Raw genomic sequence first — 20,682 nt, forward strand, 5'->3', positions numbered from 1 at the left:
ATCTATTTAAACCACTCATTTGTAAGAGGTCAGAAAAGGAAGAAATATGGATTACACTCAGATACAACTGGGTTTAAGTTTTGGAGGATGGGTAGGATTTTGATGCTGACAGGAAATGCATGAAAATCGGAGGAAATAGCAGAACCAAACATTAAAAAGTCATGTCTCTTTTGTTTCTTTCTCAAGCTTAACTGGAGCAGACTATGTAATAGGTAGTAGTGGTTAGGAAGGGAACATGGAAATACATGCATAGAATGAGTTGGAGGATGAAACTGTTTTCTTTGTAGAGACAGTCTATAATGGCCAGGCTGGTCTCGAACTCCTGGGCTCAAGTAATCCTCCAGCCTTGGCCTCCTAAAGTACTGGGATTACTTACAGGTGTGAGCCACCAGTACCTAGCCAAAAAGTTAGTTTTAATGTGAGAGTCAAGGACTACAGTGGCATGCTGAGGTAACAACTGCAGGAGCATCCAGGTAACAGCAAAAATCTTTTACTCCAATTGGGTCAATCCAGTTAACCATGTGTAAGAAACTCCTCATCTAGGGTCAGTATGTTACTTCTGTATTTCTGCAAGCACAATCCACTGACATAAAGTCTAATAATTAGACTATTGTAAGTCTAATGTATCATGTACATGATAAAATGTATGACATTTGGATCAATATGGCAAGCTGAAGAAATAATTTACCTGTCATGTGGGGGGACTATTTTGTTTAGGTTTTTTCCCCCTTCCTCATGTTACCTGGTCTAAGAAGGAAAGATTTTGGTTTTGTTTTTGCTATGATTGTCTAACTTTTCCTAATCAAGTTGTACTTGGGTTTTTTATACCAATGATTAACTTTGGTTTTGTATTTTAAAAAGCAAGGGATTTTCTTAGAAAATTCCATCCAGAGTTTGGTTTTGCCCCTGCTGATGCTTTCATCAGGTAAAGTTACAACTGACAAAACTAACATGACTTTATTGAATTAAGCATTCTGAAAGAGCATCATGTTCCTTGCAAAGGAAACGGGAAAATGCATTATCTAAAATCTTCATATTGCTACCTTAATAGCTTCACCAGTTATTACTCAGAGTTTTAAAATGAGTTTATTAAAGAAGGTTCTTAGGAAGGCAACAACTTTTGTCATTAAAAAAAAGTTATGTTTTTTCATGCTGTATAATAAAGGTGATGTAAGAGGCTAGAGAATTATAAGTTTCTTTCTACTGGAATTCTCTGGTATAGCACAGTGTAGTCATTTCTGCAATTCTAGAATAAAAAAAAAGTCTCTTCTATGCTTCTCTTCAAAAGCAATGAATAACAGAAGATGGCATAAAAAAGCCATATTTTTTCTATTCATTCTGTAGTATTGGAGCCAGTATCTAGGAAACAAAAGAGAAAGTAAATTCAAGGAGCAATTTAATTTTAAAATTAACTATTTTAAGACTATCAAAAATGAGAACACAGGACTAATAGTGGTGGCTTGAGGGGTGGGGAAGAACAGAGGGCAAGGTTAAAGAGGGAAGGTGACAATGTAAATATCTTGAACTTCAGTAAGTTTCTTGAACTTCAGTAAGTTTCCTTTTAAGCAGAGATACGAAGATGCTTAGCTCCTCATATTCATACTAGAGTAAAACCAAGTTGAACTACATTTGGTTCATATAATTGTTACATAACACTTTTTTTCCCAGGTCCTTTATTGTCCCAAACTTTTTTTTTGTTTTGTTTTTTTGAGATGGAGTCTCGCTGTCACCCAGGCTGGAGTGCAGTGGCGTGATCTCGGCTCACTGCAGGCTCTGCCCCCCCCGGGGTTCACGCCATTCTCCTGCCTCAGCCTCCTGAGTAGCTGGGACTACAGGCGCCTGCCACCTCGCCCAGCTAATTTTTTGTATTTTTAGTAGAGACGGGGTTTCGCCATGTTAGCCAGGATGGTCTTGATCTCCTGACCTCGTGATCCACCCGCCTCGGCCTCCCAAAGTGCTGGGATTACAGGTGTGAGCCACCGTGCCCGGCAACTTTTTTTTTTTCTTAAGACAGAGTCACACCGTGTTGCCCAGGCTGGAGTGCAGTAGCGCAATTTCAGCTCACTGCAATCTCCACCTCTCGGGTCAAGCAATTGTCCTGCCTCAGCCTCCGGAGCAGCTGGGATTACAGGCAGGTGCCACCATGCCTGGCTAATTTTTGTATTTTTAGTACAGATGGAGTTTCACCATGTTGGCCAGGCTGGTCTTGAACTCCTGGCCTCAAGTGATCTGCCCAACTTGGCCTCCCAAAGTGCTGGGATTACAGGCGTGAGCCACTGCGCCTGGCCTACTGTCCCAAACTTCTAACACTGCGTTCTTTTCTGCAGATATAAAGTAAATGGAATACAATTTAAGCTTTCCTTGAGTCAACAATCTTCTCACTAAAGATCAATTACTACATTGTGCTGAAGTGGGGGAAAAGCCTCAAAAACTACTGCAATAAACAAGGCCGATCTGCTACTTCTCATCACTGAAGTTTGGAAAATAAATAGTAAAGAGCAACACACTCTAAGGACTACCAGACAGGAGCTCCTATCAGTAAAATACATACCTTTATGTGGATTCTTTGATATTTTTGTTCAGAGGCTTTATTTACTGACTTTTTGGTTCTCAGCTATGGTTCAAATGACTGAAACTGACACTCTACTAATCTACATCTGTTCTGTCCAATACGGTAACCACTGGCTAGCCATACGTGGCTGAATTCAAATTAATAAAATTAAAACATTAAGTTCCTCAGCTGCCCATACCCACATTTCAAGTACAAAAGCCATGAGTGGCTATTGGAAAATGCAACAGAACATTTCCGTGCTAAAAAAAAGTTCTAAGCAGTACTGGTGTATGTCATTAATTCATTTTGATAGAGGTCTAGGTATTATAAATTAATGCCTAAATTCTACAGACTAATAAAACAAGGGTTATGAGGATGCTGTTAGCTTAAACATGAAAAAAATTGTACACAATTTCAAATATAGAAATGTTATCTTGTGATTCAGGAAACAGCACTACCTTCACAGGAATTTAAAAAAGACCCAAATATAACATTGTTCCTTGCTGTAAACAACAAACATGTATCTGAAGACTATAATAAAAAGTTAACTATGCCCAAAGTTCTTAGAATAATTATTCCTAGGTAACCTTCTGAACTATAACAAGTCACCAACATTAACGTTGCTAGGTTCAGAGACTTTCTGATATCTGGAAGAGACTATTTCTTTAAAAAGGGCTTAAGGTATAATTTTATATAGCCACTAAAAATCAGGCTTAAGTGCAGGGGCTCACGCCTGTAATCCCAGTACTTTGGGAGGACGAGGTGGGAAGGTCACCTGAGCCCAGGAGTTTGAGAGCAGCCTGGGCAATACAGCAAGACTCTTTTTTTTTTTTTTTTTTTTTTTAAAGGCTTAATAGTAAACTCTGAAAAATATATTTACTAATGTCTACATATACATACATTTTTGCAAAAAAAAAAAAAGGTTATATAATATTCAATAGGGCAGTTATAACACCATCAGGTAGTGTTGTATAGAACGTTTTTCTTCCATATGCTTTTTTAATATTCTCTACATTCCTTCAGTGATTAGCTATTTCTTTCTTTGGAAATGCAAAATATATAAAATCCGACTCAAACAGGGAAATGGAGGGTGTTACTTTCTACATTTCTTTCTCTTGCTTTTCAAAACTCCCTCTCAAAGAGCAGCAGTCTTTTCTATTTACTTTCTGGAATAGCTGCTGTTAACACAAATGGTTCAGATTATGAAGTACATTTAAAATATAATTAGCAAAAAGGAAATAAACTAATCAAGAAAGAGAAATTAGGTGTTTAGTTTTTGAAACATTTAAAGACCTGAAGAAGTTCCTAGGTCTGGTGTGAAAAGTTCACTTGCACATGTCATATTTAACAGATTAGATAAATATTTACCATCGTGACTCCGAATTCTTATGGTTAATTAAAATCCTGCTTAAAATAACACTTTAAATATATGGGTATCCAGCAACATAGAAACCATAGGATTGTCAAAATTCTTAAAGGTGTCTAAAAAGCCTGATAAACACTTAAAATTTGTAATGGAAATAGGGAACAAATGCTTATTAATTTATTTTACCCACACAAATCCAATCTGTGTAAGTAGTCTATATGTTATTAAGTCACAAAATCAGTAAGAGCACTGTTTGAGATATGTAATTCAGAATTTAGCTGAGATAAAAGCCTGGGCTTATCTGGGAGTTGATCATAGGGCCATTTTACCCCTTAGGCTTTTCATATGGATGCAGATCTTCTAAAGGCTCATAAAAACAAGGTTTCAAGTAGCTTTGCTTTTACAGAAATAAGGCAAGCACTTACTTTTACCATCACAGGCTACAATTTTCACTTTATCCACTTTAATAAGTTCTGTCACCTCTCTGAATTCAACATCATTCAATACAAAAGTCCACACATTATCGCAGAATCTGTACGTATTTAGAGAGCCCTTTAAAACAAAACATTTAGAAATACCGTGAAACGTTTTTTCCCGTCACATTTTTCTCCAAAGCAATTTAAGAGATCTTAGCTACCTGGAACATAATAAGTTTAATGCTTAGCTTAAGATTTTCCTTAACTTTAATCCTAGCTACTTAAAAAAACAACCACCACACAAATTTGCTAAGGGAAGATTTCAAAAATATTTTAGTTGGCAGACTGTATTTTTAGTCTACATTGCAAATTACTTACCTGAAATATGAACAAAAAATAAAAACTTGCATTTGTATTTCTATTGCCCTCATGTGGCTAAGTTATGAAAGTTCATTCAAATTATGGAAATATTTGTTAAAAGTTACATATTTTATTGTGTATGTTAATTCTCCAAAGGTACAAAAAGCAGGGATTTCTTAGAAACACTAAATTTTAATCCTGTGACTTGGCTCAGATGGATTACTGCATTAGTCACTAAGACTACAACACTGATTGTCTTGTGCAACTTATAATTTTTTATACGTTTTTATTTTTTTGAGATGGAGTCTTGCTCTGTCGCCATGCTGGAGTGCAGTGGTGCGATCTTGGCTCACTGCAACCTCCACCTCCCAGGTTCAAGAGATTCTCCTACCTCAGCCTCCTGAGTAGCTGGGACTACAGAAGCCTGCCACCACGCCCAGCTAGTTTTTCTATTTTTAGCAGAGATGGTGTTTCACCATGTTGGCCAGGATGGTCTCGAACTCTGACCTCAGGTGATCCACCCACCTCAGCCTCCCAAAGTGCTGGGATTGCCGGCGTGAGCCACCATGCCTAGCCTATATAATTTTTTTTTTTTTTGAGACAGTCTCACTCTGTTGCCCAGGCTACAGTGCAGTGGTGAGATCTTGGATCACTGCAACCTCCGCCACCCAAGTTCAAGCTATTCTCCTGCCTCAGCCTCCTGAGTAGCTGGGATTGCAGGTGTATGCCACCACGCCTAGCTAACTTTTTTATTTTTAGTAGAGACAGGGTTTCACCACGTTAGCCAGGCTGGTCTCAAACTCCTGACCTCAGATGATCTGCCCTCCTTGGCCTCCCAAAGTGCTAGGATTACAGGCATGAGTCACTGCACCAGCCTATTTTAATATTTAAAATAAAATAGAGGCAGGGTCTTGTTATGTTGGTCGGGCTAGTCAAACTTTTGGCCTCAAGCAATCCTCCCACCTCGGCCTCCCAAAGTGCTGAGATTACAGGCGTGAGCCACCATGCCCAGGACACATTCTTCTAATTAAGAAAAAAAATTTTTTTTAAAGTAGGAATATATATATATACTTGAGCATCAAAAGGAAATTTTTACTTTTTTTTTTTTTGGAGATGGAGTCTCACTCTGTGGCTCAGGCTGGAGGGCAGGGGTGTAATCTCAGCTCACTGCAACCTCCACTTCCTGGGTTCTAGCTCTTCTCCTGTCTCAGCCTCCAGAGTAGCTGGAACTACAAGGCGTAGGCCACCATGCCTGTCTACTTTTTGTATTTTTAGTACAGATGGGGTTTTACCATGTTGTCCAGGCTGGTCTCAAACTCCTGACCTCAGGTGATCTGCCCACCTTGGCCTCCCAAAGTGTTGGAATTACAGGCGTGAGCCATAGCACCCAGCGTATTTTTATTTTTTTGAGATGGAGTCTCACTCTGTTGCCCAGGCTGGAGTACAGTGGTGTGATCTTGGCTCACTGCAACCTCTGTCTCCCAGGTTCAAGCGATTCTCCCGCCTCAGCCTCCCAAGTAGCTGGGATTACAGGCGTCTGCCACCACGTCAGACTAATTTTTGTATTTTTAGTAGAGGCGGGGTTTTGCCATGTTGGCCAGGCTGGTCTTAAACTTCTGACCTCAGGTGATCTGCCCACCTCGGCCTCCCAAAGTGCTGGGATTACATGTGTGAGCCACCGCGCCCGACCGGAAATTTTTAAAAAGAATGTCATGAAAGTTGTGCATAGACACCAACAGAATACAATTACAACCTGAGATATACACATGCACACATATAGTCACATAGGAAATTTAGTAGGCAACACTTAAATGCCTAAAATCTTCAACTCAGAAACAAACCACCAAGCACGAAAATGCTCCTTGCAATAGTACTGTAATAGCAAAAAGTGGATTCATTCCAAATAGTCTATCAAGTGAGAATGATTAAAGAAACTGATGGCTATGAATGAATGAATGTAATAAATGAGTAATTACTGTGTGCTAGACTATGCTGGCCTCTGAGGATACAACGGTAAGCACAGGTCCCTGCCACTGGTGAGCTGAGTTTAGCAGGGAGATCACTAAAACAGGTAAATACGTAGTATAACAGTGCTATGAAAGAGTAAGTTACTGGGTACAATGGGAGTACAGCAAAGGCACTCAAGGGTATGGAGGACACAAGGCAGAGAGCTTCTCTCAAAAAGTGAAGTTTAAGTTGACTCCTAAAGAATAAGTAAGAGTCAATGGAGAGGAGGGATAATGGAAAGGAAGACAAACACTTGGAATGGGGTGGTCGATTCCAGAAAACAGAACATATCAGGAAGTCCTAAGCTAAAGAATCTTGGAAAACCTTTGCCCCATCCTAACGGTACTGGGAAGTCAGTGAAGGATTTTAAGCATAAGAGTCTGATCAGATTTGCATTTTTGGTGATGACATAACAGGTTAGACAGGAGTATGACTAAAGGAAGTAAGACCAGCTATGAAGCTGATGTCTGTTAGCTGGGTGAATCAGAGAGGTGAAAGTGGCTTTACTACAGTAATAGTAAAGGGATCAATAGAAATGGAGAGACTTTTAAAGAAGGACTGGTAGGAATGGACAAGTATAAATATGGTAGGGTTCGGGGACAGAGAAATCCATGGTAACTCCCAAGTTTCTGACTTGAATGTCAATGCATTCACAGAAAAAGCTGGTTTGGGAGTAAAGTTAAATTTGGAACTTGTTGAATTTCAGGTATATCTAAGTCATGATGTCCAGTAAGTAACTGGAGGATAGGAGAAAGCATTTGATCATGATATTCAGTTTAACCAAAGCCAGAGGACTAGATGAGACCAAGGACAGCGAAGGCACGCTATAACCCTAAGAAATACCAACAATTAAATGATAAGCAGAGACAGAACTACAGAGGAGTCTGAGAGCAACAGGCCAGGTAATAGGAGAAAAGCTCACACAGTATGGTTTCAAGGGAAATAGGGGTTCAAAAAAACAACCATCAATAGCACTACAAATGATGCATTAGATTTAACAAAAATAACTCGGCAACAGCAATTTCAGTGGAGTGATAAATACATTGAAAATCACCCATGACATTAAGGGAAAAAGACACAAAATTGTAAACCTATAAAATATATTTAAAAATTAGATCTGCTCATTTGCTATATAGTCTGAGCCTCTGGAAAGCTAAACAGCTAGATGCCAAACTCAACGTTCATTTCCAGCATACTGAAGTTGTGTGTACTCCATGATCTTAAGAGCGTGTATATTATTGGCCAGGCGTGGTGGCTCACACCTGTAATCCCAGCACTTCGGGAGGCTGAGGTGGGAGGGTCACTGAGGTGAGGAGTTCAAGACCAGCCTGGCCAACAGAGTGAAACCCCATCTCTATGTAAATATAAAAATTAGGTGGGCATGATGGTGGGTGCCTGTAATCCCAGCTACTCGGGAGGCTGAGGCTGGAGAATCGCTTGAACCCGGGAGGCGGGGGTCACAGTGAGGCGAGAGCACATCATTGCACTCCAGCTTGAGTGACAGAGTGAGGCTCCGTCTTAAAAAAAAAAAAAAAAGTGTGTATATTACTTTTTTTGTTTTGAGACGGAGTCTTGCTGTGTTGCCCAGGCTGGAGTGCAGTGGTGTGATCTCGGCTCACTGCAACCTCCACTGCCTGGGTTCAAGTGATTCTCCTGCTTTGGCCTCCCAAATAGCTGGGACTACAGAAATGCGCCACCACACCCAGCTAATTTTTGTATTTTTAGTAGACACGGGGTTTTACCATATTGGTCAGGCTGGTCTTGAACTCCTGACCTCAAGTGGTCTGCCTGCCGTGGCCTCCTAAAGTGCTGCGATTACAGGCATGAACCACTGTGCCTTGCCTTACTTTCTCTTTTAAAATATGTGTAATCTTTTATCCCTCGCCACTCTCCCACCCTTTCCCCAAAGTTCCCAAAGTCATATCATTCTTATGCCCTTGTGTCCTCGTAGCTTAGCTTGCAGTAATTACTTTCATTGGATAATGTTATGTAAATAATTTAAACAAAGCAAGTCCTTGGGATTTATGAGCCAGTATGTGAGTATTCACTTTCAAATATAAAGCATTTTAGATGTAGATTGGAGTGAAAAATCTTACACGTCATATGCTGAAATTCCATTACTTGCAGTATAAATGTATATGCTTCATTTATTTTACCGCAAAAATAAAATGTTACAAAACTTGACTGAAAGATATTAAAGTATATTAAATGCCTTCCAACTGTAGATGAAAACTAAGTTGACAATTAACATCATCAAAATGCACATTAGCTAGGTAACTTCTGAGCCAACAAATGTTTTTAAAAAGTTAAACGTAAGAAATAATACAATCTTTTTAGAATAATTTGAATTAGACTCTCTAACATGAAATGAAATAAGCTTTTCTGTATATAATTTTTAGTTATTTAAATATCTTGCTTTTTCACTCATTTGAAAGTCAGAATCCATTTAGTATCTCAAGTATAGTATAAAAACGATGTTTATATATATGTATATACTATATCTACACATATACTCTATAATTATATAATTACAAACATATATACATGTCTTTCAGTTTATATGTGTATATATTATATAATTATAAATATTATATAATTTATATGCATTTATACATATTTACATACATATAGTTTTTTTTTTGAGGCAGGGTCTAGCTGTGTCACCCAGGCTGAAATGCAATGGCATGATCATGGCTCACTGCAGCCACAACCTCCTGGGCTCAGGCCGTCCTCTCACCTCAGCCTCCCCAGCAGCTGGGACTATGGGCATACACCATCACACCCAGTTACTTTGTTTGTTTTGTTTGTTTGTAGGGACAGGGTTTCACTATATTTCGCAGACTGCTCTTGAACTCCTGCCCTCAAGTGATCCTCCCGCCTTGGCCTCCCAACGTGCTGGGATTACAGGCTTGAGCTGCAGTGCCAGATAATTATACTTTTCAAAGTGTAATTTTAGATTTATTCTTTAAATTCAAAAAGTTTCTTCTATAAGATATTTGGCTTTGGTCAAATATTACTTTTAACACTTAATCATTTGGCCAAATTGTATCTTCAATGCACTTAATAAATACATTTTTGGTTTTACATGTATCCACAACTGGGCAACATGTTTTTGTATTTTTTTTAAGATGCAGTCTCACTCTGTCGCCCCAGCTAGAGTGCAGTGGCGCGATCTTGGCTCACTGCAACCTCCGCCTGCTGGATTCAAGCGATTCTCCTGCCTCAGCCTTCCAAGTAGCTGGGACTACAGGCATGTACCACCACACCCAGCTCATTTTAGTAAAGATGAGGTTTCACTGTGTTGGCCAGTCTGGTCTCAAACTCCTGACCTCAACTGATCTGCCCGCCTCGACCTCCCAAAGTGCTGGGGTTACAGGCATGAGCCACCGTGCCCAGCCTAAAAGAACATCTTAAAAGTTATATAATAAATGTTTGTTACAGAAACATCAAAAAACAGGGAAAAGGAAACTTTCAGTTTTGTTAGAAGGGCTATTTTTCTTGATCACTAAATCTTATTTTTTGGGGGTGTGGCATTCAATCTTTTAATGCTTGTTTAATTACCGTTTGAGGCTCAACACTATAAAGTAATCATTACTTTTATCTATGGGCATATGTTCTCCCAAAAACATACAATGGCTCTTTAAAAGCCTAGTTATGGCCGGGTGCGGTAGCTCATGCCTGTAATTCCAGCACTTCGGGAGGCCTAGGAAGGCGGATCACGAGGTCAGGAGTTCGAGACCAGCCTGGCCAACATAGTGAAACCCCATCTCTTACTAAAAATACAAAAATGAGCCGGGCATTGTGGCGTGTGCCTGTAATCCCAGCTATTCAGGAGGCTGAGACAGAAGAATCACTTGAACCTAGGAGGCAGAGGTTGCAGTGAGACGAGATTGCGCTACCGTATTCTAGCCTTCGTCTCAAAAAAAAAAAAAAGAGAAAATAGAGTAAATAAATAAAAGCCTAGCCTAGTTATACATACTACTTCAATCTGAATTTTCTCCCTAAAAACTAATTCAGTTCAAGCTCCATGGTACATATGAGTTTACTAATAAATTAAAACATATGATTAAAACCTTAGTTCTCACAGTTAAGAGGATTTTCTCCTATAACACTCTATTAAATAATTTCACTTATATTGAACCCATAACAGGATTTAAAACAAAAAACAGGCCGGGCGAGGTGGCTCAAGCCTGTAATCCCAGCACTTTGGGAGGTCGAGGCAGGCGGATCACGAGGTCAGGAGATACAGACCATCCTGGCAAATACGGTGAAACCCTGTCTCTACTAAAAATACGAAAAATTAGCCAGGCGTGGTGGCAGACGCCTGTAGTCCCAGCTACTCGGGAGGCTGAGGCAGGAGAATGACGTGAACCTGGGAGGCGGAGCTTGCAGTGAGCCAAGATCTCGCCACTGCACTCTAGCCTGGGCGACAGAGCAAGACTCTGTCTCAAAAAACAAAAACGAAAACAAACAAAAAAACCCAAAAAACAATTTAACATGCTATATAGGATTATTCTATTCTTGTAAAAGATGCTTACTCATTGCTAGGTCAACAAATTATACATAAAAAATATATACTTAAATTTGATCTAGCAAAATGGCTCTGAAAATTAGCTATTTCTAACGTATTATCTTTTGTCTCGGCCACATGCTACACTAAGCTAAACAGAATGTTATCTGCAAACATTCAGGACTTAAAATTGATCAACTTGGCTGTAACCCAGGAGTAGGGTGATAAAAAGCGTGAGTTAGAATAGTAACAGCAGGAAAATAAAAAGCAAGAATGGAAAAGTTCTGATCAAGGCTGAGAGCAATTATTTATAGCTTTTCGAAAATAGACAAACTTACAAAACACTATGCAAGATAAATGTAAATGTCAAATTACTTTAACTCTAGCTAAAGAAATCTAAACTAGAAACCTACAATAACACACCTAGAAGATGACTAGTTAGGCCTTGTGAACTATATTGCCTCTGATAAGTAGTCCACCAAATTTCTTATTAGAGCAAAATTTATGTATTAACATGGATCATCTGGGCAGACTTCTGCATATGGGTATATAAAAAACACACACTAATTTTGGCAGAATCATTACTGTTAAAAATTCATGGATCCACTAGTCAAATTATACAGTCTTGAAGGCATATTTTACTCCAGATAATTTTTTGGCACATGAAACTGATATATGAGACTATTTATATTAATATAAAATACATGGAGATTTTATCCTTCACTAAAATTTAAGTCAAATGGGGCTTTGTCTATCTTGTTCATCTCTGAGTATCTAGAACATGCCTGGTATGTTATCTTTTCATCTCTGTGTATCTAGAGCATGCCTCATATGTTAACAGATACTCAAATTGTTTATTGAATGTTTAAGTACCAAATAAAGTAGGCAGATGTTAATTAATCATCAAATTTTGGTTGTAACCATATTTTAACCTTCTTTTGACCATATTTCTACAGGTTATGCCTTATAATACAATATAAGCATAAAGTTAGATAAGTAATAACCAAACATCATCATACACTATATGACTCCATCAACACCATAATGTGGTAAAATTATTTCTGTTGCACCATGACTCTTTCAATGGGCACTTAATCTGAAGTTATCAGGAAACCGAGAGAGATAATTTTATTCAGCTTTGGATGACTACTGTTCAAAATATAAGTGACTCAAGTGAGACCAAGCTGCCAGAATAGACTGTTATCTACCACTACACATCAGGTTTTTATCAGCCAAGTTACCTAAGAGTAGGAGGGAGGCAACATGAAGTTTCTAGAAATAACTCTACTTCCCTGCAACGGGGAAAGAGGCCAGACTTTGAAAACCATAACAGAACCTTGGGGATTACTCTGCCACTTACCTTTAATCCTGCAGATAATATTTCACGTGTTTGGAATCTCAGTAACTCTTCAGGAGAGGTAGCCAAACATACAAAGGCTGATTTGTGAAACAATGAAATAAAAATCTAAAAACATCTCTGTATCTCACATTAAGTGGGTCAACTTAGTTTATAGTTGATTGAAAAGTATAATTTAGTTACTATAAAACAAGTTCCAAAAATTGACTAAGCCACCTCTTCCTCTTATGATTAATAAATATGTAGGGGTCCTAAAAAAAAACAGTGTTTTAACAACCATTGGTACAGGCTTCTAGATTCAGGAAAATATCCTTACCCTGAAATTGACTCTGTTCCTGACCCTCTGAGCCAATGCTGAATTTATAGCCTTATCAAACTGAAGTAGAACTTGAAGGGCAAGTTGGGGGGTGATCTGTTGAGACTGAGAAAAGGTAAAGGTCATAAATCCCCTTAAGGAAGAACATTAAAGACAAAGTAAATAAAAATATACAAATTATCATCTAAAATTTAATTGAGGTTAACCAAAGCCTCTAAACTAGAATTCCTTTATCTCCTTTGCCATAACTGATGATGAAGCAGCAAAGCTTGAAGATATCTTTTATACTATCTTGACACAAACAATCTTGAAGAGAAAACATGCAGTGATGTTACAAAGCCAGAACAAAACTTTGTCAATTTTCCCTTCACAGTGGCTGGAAAAGAGAAGACAGACAAAGAGGTGTTTCTTTTAAATACATAGGGCCTATATTAACAAACAAAAAACCTATTAAATTTTATTGAAGCTCATAAAATATACCAACAAATGGAAATACTTAATATGTTTTTGTTTTTTTCTTTTTCCTTTTTTGTGAGATGGAGTTTCGCTCTTGTTCGCCAGGCTGGAGTGCAATGGCGCGATCTTAGCTCACCACAACCTCGGCCTCCCGCGTTCAAGCGATTCTCCTGCCTCAGCCTCCCAAGTAGCTGGGATTACAGATGTGTGCCAGCACGCCTGGCTAATTTTGTATTTTTAGTAGAGACAGGGTTTCTCCATGTTGGTCAGGCTGGTCTCTAACTCTCGACCTCGGGTGATCCGCCTGCCTCAGCCTCCCAAAGTGCTGGGATTACAGGTGTGAGCCACGGTGCCCAGCTGGAAATACTTAATATGTTTTTATTTGGGAGAATTATACAGAAGGGTTAATTCTCTCAAAATTGAAATATAAATTCAGACTTGTAAATCTCAGAAGACTTAAATTGGACAAAATTATCTTAAAGCTAAAAAGAATATGACTTCCTTCCCTAAATTTGAGAAGGGGGAAACCAACAATCTCAATTTTTATGTTGAACAAAAATTTTTGAAGATTTATTTATTTAGAGGCAGGGTCTTGCTCTGTCACCAAGGCTGGAGTGCAGTGGTACCATCATAGTGCACTTAAGCCTCAAACTCCTGGGTTCAAGCCATCCTCTCACCTCAGCCTCCTGAGTAACTGGGACTATAGGCATGCGCCACCACACCAAACTAATTTTTTTATTTTTTGTGGAGATGGGTGGTGCTATGTTGCCTAAGCTGGTCTCAAACTTCTGGCCTCAAGCGATCCTTCCACCTTGTCCTCCTAAAGTGCTGAGATTAGAGGCATGAAACACTGCACATACCCAGATTTAGCTATATTTAATGATATCATTCAATCATGTTTTGTGTCCTGTTGTCAGGACAGTGTAATAAAGAAGAATTTGAGGTAATTTAATTAGTGTTACTGACTTGCTGGATCAAATAGTCCAAGATATTTTACCTCATATCTCTTTGCCTAAGTGATATGACAAGAATTACTGTAAACCCATCAAGATAAAAATGTTTGATTTTTAATTCAGTCTCCCACCTGTATGAGCTCATCTAGGCTCTCCTGAAGACTGTTTCCCAAAGTGGTATTTCTGTATAACTGATATGCCATGGCTTAGGAGGAAGAATTTGTTTTTCTTATTCAAGCTTGCATTGATGTCCTAAAAATTTAATATAAAATTGTTAAAAAAAGATCATACTGTAACATCATAAATTATGTATATAATATCATCTACCTCAAATATTCTAATATAGAACTAGGAGAATGCTTAGTGGTTGCAAATTACTAGATAATCATTTTAGAATTACAAGGAATTGCTACAAATGATTTTCCAGTTTTTTTCCCTGTGATTTTGACATAGGCATTTATACTCCTTTATGCAGTATAGATGTTATATTTATTAAAATGTCTTTACCATTTCCTTCAAATGTCTGCCTTCTGACTTAGTCTAGAATTTTCCATGTACCGTCCTTTCTACCTGCTGTCAAGTCACTGGTAAAATCTTCAGCTCATATTTGTATGTCTGCCCCTTTATTTTCCTGTTCTCTCTAAATTCAGTATTTACAGAATGCCTACCAAGAGAATGGCACTGTGACAGGTTCCAGGAAGAAGACGATGATTAAAGACATGCTCCCAATCCTAAAAACTTATATTCTAGAGAATGTAACAAACATACAAAAAGATAAGAACTGTGATAAAGATACAAAGCATACCATGGAGGCTGCCTGTAGACTGAGCTGGCTCAGAAAAGCTCCCAGGTTCTTTAAGCTAGACTTTAGCCAAGCAGAGGAGGGAAGTCATTCCAGAGGCTGACAGAATAGAATAAGTAAAGCCATGGAAGGATGAAATGTTTGTGGGGAAAAACATAAACTGTTCTACATTATCAGGGCATAAGTATGAACAGGGAGTGGCAGGAGATGAAGCTGAAAGACACAGCATAGATGGAGTTGTTTGGCAGGATAGGTGCAAGCAGTGGGGAGTCACTGAAGCATTTTAGGCAGGAAAGGTCAGACAGCTGGGCTTGAGTGTGCGATTTAGAAACAGATGAGGGATGGGGGCTCAAAAAGGGTGGCAGCAGTACACAGTCAATAAATATTTACTGAGCTTCCACTACACGTCAGGTGTAAGATCTTGACCTCATGGCACTTTCAGTCTGGAGATGGATGGGGGAAAATACATTTGAGGAGCAATCATCAGATAAAACTCAGCAAAAATAATGGCCAGCCATCAGTCCTTACATTTCACACCTTGCTAGCATTGGATACAACAGATCATTTCTGCCTTCTTGAAACATTTCTTTGGCTTTGAGACAGCACTCTCAGTTCTCATGTCACTGGATACCATTGTATTTCTTATTTTCTTTTGCTGATTCCTCCTCAGCTCCCTGACTTCTAACTGTTGAACTGCCCTAAGTTTTCTTGGGTCCTCTATTCTCCACATACTTTACTCTCTTAGTTACCTCATCCAGACTTATGGCTTTAAATACCATCTACTATCTGGTGATGACTCTCAAATTTGTATCTCCAGCCCTCAATTCTCCCTTTGTACCCATATATAAAACTGCCTGCTTGACACTGGATAAAAATATCAAGTAGGTAGCTCAAATTCAATTTGTCAAAAACCATGTTTCTGATGCTACTCTTGCAAATATGCTCTGTCCTCAGTCTTACCCACCTCGGTAAACAGTAAATCTAGTCTTCCTGTAACAGCTCAAAAACCTTAGTCAAGAGCAACTTCTTTTTTTCTTACCTGGCATCCAATCCATCAGCCAACCTTTCAGCTCTTCCTTCTAACTGTAGCCAGAATCTGACAGCTTCTACCATCTTCAATGCTATTACCCTAAGTCACCATCATCTGTCACTAAAGTTAATGTGATAACTCATGGTCTCCTTATTTCCACTCTTGCCTATCCCAACCCCACCCTCATAGTAGCCACACTAAGACTTTAAAACATAAGGCAAATCACATCACTGGTCTATTCAAAACCACCAATGGCAGCATCCCATCTCAGTGAAAACCAGAGAGTCCATGGTTTGGAAGGCCTATGTGATTTGGGCCCCCCAATACCTACTTCCCTATCTTCGTCCACTCACCCTCTCACTCTGCTCTGGTCATACTGGTCCCCTGCTGTTCTTTGACATGGGAAGCATGATCCTGCTTGAGGGCCTTTGTGGTGGCTCTGCTTTTTGCTGACAGTATTCTCTCCAGATAACTGTATAGTTCACTCCCTCATTTGATTCACATCTCTGGGTCAAACATTACTGCATCAGAAAGGCCTTCTATAATCAACCTATAAGAAAGAATTACCTCCCTTCTTCCTCACACTGCTTTGTTTTCATTCATACCAATAACTGAAGCTGACATATATATGCTTATTCTGTCTCCACCTACTAAAATAGATGACCCACTGAAGACAGGGACTTTTGGTCATTTACATATTTACCAACTACAACAACGTATGTAGTATCTATTAAGTATTTGTTGAGTGAATTACTTGGTAGTATGTTAAAGTGCCAATATATTAGAAATGTATCTGAGTATGACACAAAGTATTCCACTTTACTGAGGAAACTGAAGCAATAACTTCCAGACTCACAGCCACATCCAGCTACCTACCAATAGCTATACAGGTTCCTTATCTGAAATGCTTGGGACCTGAAGTCTTTTGGATTTTAGAATATCTGCATCATATATACTTAGTGATTGAGTACCCCAAATTCAAGCTCTGAAATGCTCCAAAGAGCATTTCCTTTCAGTGTCATGTTGGTGCTCAAAATTTTGGATTTTGGAGCATTTTGAATTTGGGATGCCCAACCTGTACCCATATACTCTGCCTCCTTGTCACTATAGTTGAACTCTATACCTATTTTTATCTAAATCCAATCCTTTTACCTTTGTATCAGGCATTGTCTTCTAGTTCACTCAAGGATATTGTTCTGACAATTCAGTTGTTACTTCTCTCCCTCACCATCAAATTTTCCCTCTCTGCGGATCATTTCCATTAGCAAACAAATAGGTGGCTACTTCTCCCACCTTAAGAAGTACAACAAAACAAAAACTCCTCAACCCAAATCCCCTGCCAGCTACATCCTATTTCTCAGTTCCCCTTTGCAGCAAAATCCCTTAGTTTTGTCTGTATTCACTGTCTCCCAATTCCTTTTTTCCTATTTTCTCTTAAGCTAATTTTTGCCTCTAGCACTCTAAGGAAACAGGTTGGTGAAGGTCACCAATGACAACGCTAAACCTAATTCTCTAGCCTCAATCAGAATATTGGACACAGCTGATTACTCCCTCTTTCGTACAGGATCTTAGCTTGGCTTCTGGGACACTGCCCTTTTTGGATTGTCCTAACTCACAAGTTCATCCTTCTAAATACTGTTTGCTGGTTGATCCCGTTTTCGCTAAACTCTTAACATCACAGGACACAGTCCTTAGTCCTCTGCTGCTTTCTGTCTACACCCATTCCTTACTGATAACATTTATTCTCATGGTTTAAGTACCACTGCTGATGATCCCCAAATCATATAGCATAGAACTTCTCACTCCTGAATCTAGCTGCCTACTCAACATCTCTACTTGTTATCTTTTGCATCGTGGCTTAAGTAACTCCATACTTCTACAAGCCTGGGCAAAACCTTTGAATTCATCCTCCACTCCCTCTACCTCACTCTCCATATCCAATTCCTAGCAAATACTGTAAGGCCTACCTTCTAAACACATTCAGAATCCAACCACTTCTCACCATCCCCTACGGTTATCACCCTGACCTGGGCCACTCTCCTTGTCATCTGGATTACTGCAAAGATCTCCTAAATGATTTCCCTGCTTCTACACTCACCCCTACACTCTAATCACAACTCACAGCCAGGGTGATCCTCTAAAACTTCAGTAAGAACATACCTCTCCTCTATTCAAAATCTCCCATGGCTTCTGTCAGCCTTTACAATGATCCGGCTACCCATGATCTCTTTATCTTCTTGTGCCTTCACCCCCAAAACTCTTGCTCATCCCTCTCCAGATACACTGGCTTCCTTGCTATTCCTCAAACATGACAGGCCTAAAAGCCTTTGTATTGGCTTTCCTATCTGCCTGAATGCTCTTCCTGATATTTACTTAGCAAATTTTCTTAATTCCTTCAAGTCTTTGCTCAAATAACACCTACTAAATGAGGCTCAAACTGACCACCGTCATCTTTAAAATACCAGTTCCCACCTCCACTCTGGAACTTTCCCGTACTCCTTTATCTTTCTCATTTTTTTTTTTTGATGGCACCATCATTTTCTAACACCATTATATATTTATTTTCTGCATCCTCTAATAGAATGTAAGCTCCATGAGGGCACAGCTTTTTATTTTGTTCACTTAAGTAAAATGGGCGTCTAGAACAGTACCTGGCACACAACGGGAGCCAAAAAAAAAATCTGTTCAACAAACGAAGGCAAATATCAGTAAGTATAATATGCGTGTGGGAGGGGAAAGGGGGTTAAAAAGGGCAAGAAGTCCCAACAGGTAGATAAAAACTTCACAAAGTAGGAATACAGAATCGTACATCGTGTCCCATTTGACAAATTTATCAGTTTATCTAGAAAATAGCTATGCGTTAAACATTTGTTCAAAGTGCTGATTTCAATGTTCTTACATTCTTTAAAAATTCCTTGTGAAGTGTTCTAATCTTTTAGATGTGGTATCAGCCACAGAAATTTATTGTTCCCTTCTTGTTTTGCAGTTCAGAAAATTAGAAGTCTCCAAATTCGGAAGTAACTCGTCCTAACATTTTTTGATTAAACCACCCAGTTTAAAATTCGTTCCTTGTGTCGGAGTTCGCAAGAAAAAAGTTGGAAGGCAGACTTCAAACAACAAGCTACAAAGCACAGGAATGAGACATTTAAAAAATGCTCTCCGAAATTCGGCAAAACTCACAGGGCGCTTTAAGACATTCACCTGGCTGAAAACACGGTGGTGGGCTGAGGACCTCCCCTAGGTGGGTTCTGTGAGCGCCCCGTGAACGACGAGCCTCCCGCCACAGGACGCGACCGTCCCCGCCGCCTCACCGCCCTTCTCCGGTGCCGGCCGCGGGCCTTGCCGGCAACGGTCGGTAACGGGCAGCTCCCAGGAGCGAAGGGCCCTCAGAGACTACCCAAGCAACGCACCCCGACTCCGGCGGGGGCGGCAGGGAGGGCGGCCCTGTTTCCCTCCCTAACCCTGCCCTCCCTAACCCACTACCTGTGGGGAAGGCGCTTCCCGCCGCGGAGCGGACAGAAGCTGCCACGAGCCCGGCAGGAGTTTCCTACTTCTCCGACCACCTCTCCAGCCGCCGCAGAAACCGCAGAACTGGGCTGGCGACCCGGAAGTGCTCGCGGAACCTGGAAGTTACACCCCGCCCGAGGGCCGGGAGGCCCCGCCCAGCCCTGCTCTCGCCCGCCACTCAAGCCTTGTCAGGGAAGGGCGTGGAGACGGAAGGAGGGGCGTCGGGCTGGAGCTTCAAGCCCTAAAGTGGTGGACAGGTCCGCTGCTCGAGTAATTCACCAGGTTTACTAAATCGTTCCTAAGGGAATTATAATTTTTAGAGAGTAATCTTCTCCACTGTTAGATGCACAATTTAAGAAATATAGGGCGTTCATATTTCATGCCGGAAGTGGGTTCAGGGTAACACTGTTGAAGATCTTGCAGACGAATTCTGAAAGGATTATAGCAGGGGCGGGGGTCGGTGGCGCACGCCCTAATCCCAGCACTTTGGGAGGCTGAGGCGGGTGGATCACCGGAGGTCAGGAGTTCGCGACCAGCCTAATATGGTGAAACCCTGTCTCTACTAAATACAAAAAATTAGCCGGGCGTGGTGGCGCATGCCTGTAATCCGAGCTACTTGGGAGGCTGAGACAGGAGAATGGCTTGTACCTGGGAGGCGGAGGTTGCAGTCAGCTGAGATCGCGCCATTGCACTCCAGCCTGGGAAACAAGAGCGAAACTCCGTCTCAAAAAAAAAAAAAAAAAAAATTATAGCAGGGTATCTTCTTTACCCCTCGAAACAGAGCTGCAGGCAAAGTTTTTAGTTTGTGACCAGTTCATGAAGAACTTTAATTTGGGAGAAGTTATATTTAAAATTTGCATCTAATATGCAAGATAAATACTTCAATATAAATTCCAAGTTTGCAAAATCACAAATTGTTTTAGGTGTCAGGGTGCATGGTACACTAACTGGCTCAAACGCAGCAGTCATGTGTAGAGCAGTTTATCCTACAAAATAGCTTAACAGTGATTAAAGAGTACGTGCAAAACAACAACAAAACCACAAAAACACT

General features: G+C 40.0%; 1 protein-coding gene across 1 annotated transcript; it reads right to left on the reverse strand.

Moving 5' to 3' along the window:
* Positions 1–1,060: 1,060 nt before the first annotated feature.
* GTF2A2 (general transcription factor IIA subunit 2) lies at positions 1,061–19,793 on the reverse strand. The gene is made up of 5 exons (XM_054451445.2): positions 19,608–19,793; positions 14,424–14,544; positions 12,884–12,988; positions 4,343–4,469; positions 1,061–1,359 (listed from the first exon to the last, which is right to left on the reverse strand). The coding sequence occupies exons 2-5, from the start codon at positions 14,493–14,495 to the stop codon at positions 1,334–1,336; spliced, it is 330 nt and encodes a 109-aa protein (XP_054307420.1). The 5' UTR covers positions 14,496–14,544; positions 19,608–19,793; the 3' UTR covers positions 1,061–1,333.
* Positions 19,794–20,682: the final 889 nt, after the last annotated feature.

This window comes from Pongo pygmaeus, chromosome 16 (genome assembly GCF_028885625.2).
Source record: "Pongo pygmaeus isolate AG05252 chromosome 16, NHGRI_mPonPyg2-v2.0_pri, whole genome shotgun sequence".
NCBI lineage: Eukaryota > Metazoa > Chordata > Mammalia > Primates > Hominidae > Pongo > Pongo pygmaeus.

What these genes read in the sequence shown, in the direction of transcription:
- GTF2A2 (XM_054451445.2), bottom strand. Translation starts at nt 14,495, where the DNA reads ATGGCATATCAGTTATACAGAAATACCACTTTGGGAAACAGTCTTCAG. An exon ending in GCCTAGATGAGCTCATACAG is followed by an intron (nt 12,989 to 14,423) that starts GTGGGAGACTGA and finishes ACCTTTTCTCAG; the next exon opens with TCTCAACAGATCACCCCCCA. An exon ending in GGAACAGAGTCAATTTCAGG is followed by an intron (nt 4,470 to 12,883) that starts GTAAGGATATTT and finishes TTTGTTTTAAAG; the next exon opens with GGCTCTCTAAATACGTACAG.